The sequence below is a fragment of the Seriola lalandi genome, unplaced genomic scaffold (genome assembly GCF_002814215.2).
Source record: "Seriola lalandi dorsalis isolate HSWRI2012SDOR001 ecotype SW California unplaced genomic scaffold, Sedor1 jcf7180002000830, whole genome shotgun sequence".
NCBI lineage: Eukaryota > Metazoa > Chordata > Actinopteri > Carangiformes > Carangidae > Seriola > Seriola lalandi.
Window position 1 is genome coordinate 1 of NW_019471489.1, and position 8462 is coordinate 8462.

Genomic DNA, 8462 nt, shown 5'->3' on the forward strand with positions numbered 1-8462 from the left:
TAATTTATTGAGAGGTCTTTGTAACCTCACTGATAACACCCCACATTAAGTGAGGTGGACAAAATGAAACTCCTGTGATTTCTGTCTTGACTTCAGTGAAAATTGAACATTATAATCTTTAAAAACATATATTTTTTTAATAGTTGTTTTATTAGACTGCATTATTATTGGTTGGGTGTACCTAAAATATTTACTGCTGAGTGTATATTAGACCTACCAAATTTGCCTTTTTTGTACAACACAGCCAGCACTGCTGCAACCACAAGAAGCAAGATGATCACAGGCAGAGCCACAGCTACACCAATGGTAGCACCGTCAACTCCAGGCTCTGGAGGAATCATGTGATCTAAAACACAGAAAACATTCACATTAGTTTTATATTCAGTATTCTTCATTCAACATTATTTCTAATTGTTAGGTTCAATTTACCATGGTGCCAATGTATGCTACGGCTCTGCCGATGTTCAGTGACAGTAATACTAATATTTAATTACATAAATTATGTAAATAATGTTTCTTCTCAGTAAGTACACACTTTGTCTCATATAACTGCTGACTGTGATATGAAAAATTATTAATCCAATCACATCTTCAACAAAGGCAAACGTGTTAGACATAGTAATCTCCAGGGGAAGATTTAAGTTACTGCAGTGAATTGTTATGGATGTTTGTCTGGTTATCACAACTTGAATCTCAGTTGTATAAGTTTGGTTGTATAGGTTTCCCCATCTTTTTTTGTTCTATTTAACCTTAATGTTGCTATGTCGACACGCTCTCTGAAGTTGAGTCACTGTCACTTATAGAAATTATGGCTAAAGCTAACAGAAATTCCCAAGTGAAAGTAAACCTGGATTATCCTTCAGGGCTAACTAGTCTTGGGGCTTCTTTGTGGCTCAAGACATATTCAACCTTTATTGGCGAGGTCATTTCTATCATTCAAATTTTGACGTGTGGATTGTGATCAGAAAATGGATATAATGCAGCACTGCACTGGGCAAACAGCACTGAACGCACAAGTCTGATTTAAAAGAAAGAAAGAAAAAAAAAAAACCTGACAAACAACAACAAAAAAATCACTAAGAAAAATATTCTTACCCCATCCCCTCTCAACTTGTACACCAGATGCTTTATGAATGACTTCACAGGTGTATGTAGACTTGTCAGTTTTTAGAATCTCCACACTGTCTCTCCTCTGGTAAGTGTTGTCTTGATTTGGTCGAACGCCCGAGGTTGTTAATCCATCATCTCCATAGAGAACACGGCCGTTCCTTTTGATCCACACGTCGATGTCTTTTGGGTAGAAACCTGTGGCCAGGCATGTCAAAATGATGTTCGTCTTAACCTTTGAGTTCTTTGCAAACAGGTGGACTTCAGGTGGAGCTAGAAAGAGAAAGCATACCGTGAGTTTCTGTTTGCATGGTGGTTACGTAGCAATATGCTACAGACCAATATCACCACATGATAACTGTGCCATTGATGTCCTCATAATAAACTGAATGACTCATTATAAATATAATCAATAGCTGTAACTACTACTACAAAATGAAATCGGCACAATACACAATTTTAATTATAACACAAATATGACAAAAAAAGTCAAACACCACTGCTGTGACATATTTTATCATTTTCAGATTTCTTCCGAACCAATTTTAAGGATCATGGTTGTTACTACGGTGTTCCCTAGGGTTGGATTATGATTATGGTTCTGTATTGGATTTGGTTTGCTGAGGGCTAAACCTAAATGGATTCATTAAGGTACTGAAATGTTTTGGATTTGATAAAATACCATTTAACCCTAATCCAACAACCGTGTGTTGATGGAAAAATGTTTCCACATAGGGAGCTAATAACTTCCCCTCACAAATAATACAAGCCAGGAAATGGCCATAAGTAAACACCCCTTTGGAAAGTGTAAGTAATTATTAATAATTAACCGCCATGTTCAACATAAACACAAGGAGACTGGACAAGCTGGTCAAAAAGGCTGGGTCTGTGCTTGCCAGGAGTCTGGACTCACTCAGGACTGTTGTGGAGAGACGCATGCAATGTAAGATGGAGGCCATCTTGGACAATACCAACCATCCTCTCCACAACATTCTGGCAGGACAGAGAAGCAGCTACAGCAGCAAACATCTCATCTCACTGCGCTACAGAACAGAGAGGTTCAGGAGATCCTGTGTTCCCACTGCCATCAGGCTATACAACACCTCAGCCAAAGGAAGTGGACTAATTTAATTATTATTTGTCTATCTGTCTATCTATCCATCTAGTCATTTTTGACCAGTTAATCCCTCTATTATTAATTTATACTTCTAGTCTAATAAATTGTTATAGTAATGAAAAACAGAAATCTTTCTTACAGGCTGCTTTTAGCTGTTTTTGTCCATATGTCATGAACTTGGTCAACCAATCCATACACTCGTTCTCCAGGTAGCCTTTGGTGTACTCTTTTAGGACATCAACACCATCCCACTTCCTCTTGGTGAGGACTGCCTCAGGAGTCGGGGCGACCCACACTGAGTGGGTGTCATCGAAGGCCAGGAAGTTGTCTCCATCGTAGCTGTACATGTCCATACCACGAATGAACTTTAACTTGCCATCTTCCTGCAGGTCTCCCTCACAGCCGTGCATCCACTGAAGGACATGGACGTCTGCAGAGCAGGACAGTGAGACAAATGAACAACAAAGAAACGGATATAATCGCCAGACAAGATGAAGAAGAGGTCAAATTTAAATATTTGTGATTTTCTGATTAATCATTGAGAGAAGTCACAATGCATTTGTCACAAGAATAAAACACAGGACACATTAAGAAATCTCATAAAAAAAACAATATTGGTTTCAATAAAGCTCAGCTTGATTTTTAGCAAGTGTATTTATGTATCATATATTATATTTGGTCCTAATTATTCATCGAAATTAATCGACAGACCAGCCTGGCCCCTCACATTTCACAGGCCCTACCTGTATCATTCTGTTTCATTCGCTCCATCAGGATGCCAATGTTGACATTGAACCACTGCTGCTTGCTCTGGCGGGACTGTGTGCCTTTCTCCCAGTAATCAATGGGAAGCTTCTCTTTCATCCAATCCTGCTTGGGAACTTTCTTCTGGTTATCACTGTCATAGTAGTCAATCATCCTGCTGTCCATCAGACCCATGGCTGTGAAGTCATGGATACCGGGGAGTCCGACAGGTTTGGAGAGGGCCGTGTAGATGTAAGTGAGGGAATGCTTCTCTGGAAATCACACAGGAAGGAAAGACAAACAGATATTTATTACACAAGGCAGATAAGCACCAATAGATTTGATTAGCATGTTTTGGATGGGTCCTTATTTACCTATTTACTAGGCAAGAACCCTTGAAAGCACATCCAAATATTTACATTCAGCCCAAATTAAAACATTTGGACACCTGCCTTTGGGATTTCAGTCAATGAACAACCACCAAACTATAAGTTAAAAATACCCAAGCATGTATTACACCAAAGTGAAGAATTTTATTGAACTAAATGTTGTCAGACCTGATGACATTTAGGGAACTTACAGAAAATAAAGCTTGCACTAATTGGCTATGTCTCCATTTATTATTCCACTCTGGGCCTGTCTCCACTTCCTCTATCTGTTGTTTCAGATTCAAAGCCAACTGCAGAGTTGTATAATTGTGACTTCATGACATTACAGTGGCTGCAATAATTTTACAGTGGCAGACCGCTGATGCAAAATGCACGTAGCAGGAACACCAGGTTCTTTTCCTCTCAGACATGTGTAAGACTGTCACTAAAATCAATGCTGCTGCTGTTATACTGAATTTGCTGAGAGCCCATTAGAAAGCTATTTTATTTTGAAGTAAAGAAATGGCAAAAATAAAAAGTTTGAGCTATATTCTTTATTTAGGTAAAAAATAAATGATGATGGTCGATATAGCATTATTATATTTTATTAACTCTCAAATATTTACATCAGTATCACCCTAAAACTCCAGTTAGACAGAAAACAAAGAACGGGAAAATCAAACTCAGGGAAGAAATTTGTTTGACTCGCCAGATCAGAGATATCCTAACAATGCTGTCTGTCCGCCTCAGCAACACCAGTCAAAGGGCGGTGTTCGTAAATCAAGCCAAAGACCTTAAAGAGCAATAAACACCCATACTTAGAACAATGTGACAGCGTCATGTTTACCTTCTGATTTTGAACACTCAGAATATGACTTCATAACTTCTTAAGAACATTAGTTTCAAATGGTAATCAATAAGCAGCAATAATTTGAAGAAGAACATAATTTTTACACTACTGTTGACAATACTTAAAATAAAATAAAAAATGTTAAACTTATACTTTCATGTATTTTCTCCACTTTACTTGTATGCTAGATGTCATTTACAACGAAACTATTTGCCAATTAACCAATCAGTTGATTGCTACTATTTTGATATTCAGCCAATTATTCGAGTAAATCTTCAAGCACAAATACCAAACAATCCCTGTTACTCCATTGTGGTTAACTGCTGCCTTTCTTAGTTTTATATGATGGTAAATTAAATATCTTACAGGTTTTGAACAGCTGGTTTGACAAAGTAAACAATTTAAAATTTTTAGCCATCTTCTTGAGCTTCAGGAAAATTATATTAGTCACCACACTGACAAGCCCTGATATATTATTGTTTTAGCTTTTAAGTATTTGGAGCGCCAAAATAAGCTAAGTCATACAGTGGTGAACAGCCTTTGGGTTCACATGCAGCGTTAACGACATGCTGGTCTGACAATTATTTTACATTTGGATTAAGTCGATTAATTTCCTCTTTCCCGTCTGTTTTATGTAGCAGGCCTATATAATAAATATACATTACTAAACCAGACAACAACTAACCGTCTATATTCATATATTAAACTCAAATAACCAACAGAAGTGAGAGTTTTTTAAAGACGTCACAACTGTCTCTGGTTTACTTTCACTTTTAAACTGAAGCACATTAATGTGTCCAAAAATGTTCACTTACCGCTATTTACCGTCAATCCTGTCCCCAAAAGGACAAAGATCGCGGTGAGAAACATTTTGAACCAAATGCAGTCTCTCCTCTCGTTTATAAAACTCGTTTTAAGCGTTTTATCCGCCGCTTGCTCTGGGTTTTTACTCTGCGTCTGTCCGCGATAAACGACGGTGTATTTCCTGCTTCTGTCGCCTGCCTGACTGTTTGACGGTGCGTTCAAGGCTGCTCGTAAAGTAAAGTGACACATTCCACGCAACCAATTTTTCAACGACTTTTTTTTGCTACATGGGATCATTTCATTCACATAACTGACTACAGTTGAAACGATTAGTCAATTAATTGATTGACGGAAAAATAACTGACAACTATTTTGATAGCTTAATCATTTTAGTCCTTTAGCAAAAACATCCAAACATTTAGTGGTTTCAGCTTCTCAAATGTGAATATTTTCTGCTTTTCGATAACATATATGATTGTAAACTGAATATCTTCAGGTTCTGGACTTTTGATCAGATAAAATAATCGATTTTAAGACCACAACTTGGACTCACATAAATTGTGAATGGCAGTTTTTCAATATGTTATGGACTCACCTATTTGAAAAATAACCAACAGATTAATCAATGATCAAAATCCTTATTTGCAGCCCCATAACTGACACACCAAATAAAATTAAATATACATACATCCCTTTGCAATTTTCTACCCTGTACTATTTTAGACTAGTAATTTAAAACATTAGTGGTAAAGTAATCCACCTCACCAGTACCATTAACCACCTCCACTAAGAACACAAAATAATTAAAGCTGCAACTATTAGTCAATTAATAGATTAGTTTATCATCAGAAAATGCATCACCGGCTACTGTTAATGTAATTCTCTACTAACTACATTGATTATGAGGTGATATGTGTATGGATTTGGGATGCTGACCACCTCTGCACACTAAGTACATTTTATCAGACTCACCAACATACCCTTTTCACAGCAGACATGTCATAACAGGTGTTACAAATAATCTTAATAAAAACTGCAACCTATTTAGGCGTCCCAGTCCTGGGGCCCCGTTAATGTGCCTGCTGACTTAGCAGTATGTTTACTGGGACACCTTCTTGTCTGACAAGTCAACATGTCTGATAGCTTTCATGTGAGAACAATACCAGACGCATATCAAACTATATTGTCTCTGACTTCATTTGAGTGAAGCTCTCAGCACACAAGTGACCACTGTGCACATGAAAGCTTCGCAGTGACAAGGACCTGTGAACACACCACTGCCATTTCCTGGTTATTAGTTCTGCCTGTGGTTTGTTGTTTTGAAGTGATCGTGTTCCTTATCAGGTTGCTACTAACCTCGACCTATGTCAGGAAGTGAAGCAACAGGTCTGCAATAGTCTGTAATACATGACAGACTGACTGTTTTCACTGCACTGAAAAATGTGCAATAAAGACTACATAATATTCCATACATACAGTATAACTAGGCTGAAACTAATAATTATTTTAATTGTGGATTAATTTGATGATTATTTTCTCAATTATTCAACCTGTTGTTTTCTCTATAAAACATAACACAGTTCCCCAGAGCCCTGGCCCTGTCCTTAAGCAGCTGTTTTTGTTCCTTCAACATTTCAAAGGTATTTATTTTACTGCAGTGTAAAACGGGTAATTTGTACATTGTAGAAGCTTTAACCATCAAATGTTTAGCATTTTCCTCTAGAGAAATGTCTCAAAAGATTAATCAGTTAACTAATTAGTTGTTGATCAAGCATTTGATACCTCTAGGTTCTCAACCAGAAAAATTTGCTTATACTTACTTTGTATTAAAGGCATTTCATGACGTCAACATTATGATGGGACTTTTCTTATATTTCAGCTCTACATACAAGACATTATTAAAATTAAACATGTACCAGTAGGAATAAAATGTTACTATTAAACTGTGCAAACAACAGCGAAAGTGCATATAGAGATAAATGACACATATTAAATCAGCCACACTTCATTCACGTCAATAAGAACAAAGTGCAAGGAGTGCTGCTTGGATATGAAAAATAAACCTTATAAATGGAAGAGCCCAAAGGTGGCCATTATATACTTGCCTTGATGAAGGCCTTATGGCTGAAAAGCTAGGCATGTTTTTATTGTTGTAGTGAAGCCATGAGAAAATAAAGGCTTTTTAAATCACCACCGTCTAGAGTGCTTCAGATTTTGCCAAGAACTCAGTCAATAGGAACTTGAAAGTGTAAGCTTGTGTGTGTGCATAGACTAATTATAATTTATGTAACTATAGCCTACATGATAATATCACGTTATAAACAGTTTGACTGAGTGGTGTAAACATTAGTAATGACTTTACATTTGAGCTTACCATGTGAGTAACTTTTAATATTTCTTTTTAGCATCACAATCCTAAACTGCTCACATTAATATCTGACAGGAATCAACGTGTAGCTGGACCTGAAGATATTACTGGATGGGAAAGGTCCAAAACTCATCAGAAATGTAACACGGCGTTAGAAGGAGCTGGTAGACAGCATCATGTCTTCTGAAATACGTCCATATATATAAACCGTTGACATTAGTTAGATGTAACTGTAAACTGCTGTAAAATGGAGGCAACACGTCTATTTACTTTCGTTTTTGAAATTTGACCGACAACAGTCAACTTACCGCCTCCAGCTGGCTCCAAATTCTGCCACATTAATGGCAGAAACAGAAATATCCAGGTCGATGCTCGAGTCATGGTTTTCAAACGACAAAACGTCTGTTAAAAAGGAGAAAATAAAACACCTCTCTGAAGGACAGGAGTGTGCGTCTTGCCTGCTGTTCTCTGGCTGGTGTCAGTACTGCTTCTGCGCGCTTCAACCAATCAAATAATTCAGAACAAGTTGCCAGGCAGATTTCATCGAATCAGGTTTCGACAGACAGCGCAGAGAGGAAGAGGCGGACTGATCCCTGAAGATAACCGCCATGAAGGAACTCTAGTGGTGTAATCGTTATTCAGATCTTTTACTTAAGTAAAAATGATTTACAACAGTTTAGAAATACATCAAAAGCAGTGGTGGAATGCAAATTTTCCATTTCATACTCCTTTGTAATTGTCCACCACATTTCAGTGAAAATGGGCTGTGTACTCACAGTACCCCAAAAGTTAGCAGCAAATTTGAAACCTAGAGAAATGGTTTGGTTACCAGGGTAACTGTGAGAGAGGTATCTCACTATGGAATGATTATGGTAAATGGCAACATATCACCTTTGCTTGGATGTCAGCGTTGTGGTTGTCTGCTAGAAGCTTGCAATCCAGTTTTAAGCCACATTTTGACTTTATAAATCTAGCATTTTTATATTATATTTTAATCGAGTGACAGCCAAAGCTAAGCAAACGTTAGCGCTAGACGTTCCTGCCGAACACCATAAGAGAAACACTGAATTTTAACATGAAACTCCTTTATTCAGTGTTTTTACC

The 8462-nt window shown here is 37.4% G+C and overlaps 1 protein-coding gene across 2 annotated transcripts; it reads right to left on the reverse strand.

The window, feature by feature from the left end:
• Positions 1–149: 149 nt before the first annotated feature.
• On the reverse strand, positions 150–7850 carry LOC111663050 (class I histocompatibility antigen, F10 alpha chain-like). 2 transcript variants are annotated; one of them, XM_023417102.1, is made up of 5 exons: positions 7667–7850; positions 2968–3240; positions 2364–2654; positions 1096–1380; positions 150–346 (listed from the first exon to the last, which is right to left on the reverse strand). In XM_023417102.1, exons 1-5 carry the CDS (start codon positions 7737–7739, stop codon positions 165–167), a joined length of 1104 nt encoding a protein of 367 aa, XP_023272870.1. In that variant the 5' UTR covers positions 7740–7850; the 3' UTR covers positions 150–164. The 2 variants fall into 2 exon arrangements, with proteins under 2 accessions (XP_023272870.1, XP_023272878.1); XM_023417110.2 differs by lacking the exon at positions 7667–7850 and adding an exon at positions 5002–5173.
• Positions 7851–8462: the final 612 nt, after the last annotated feature.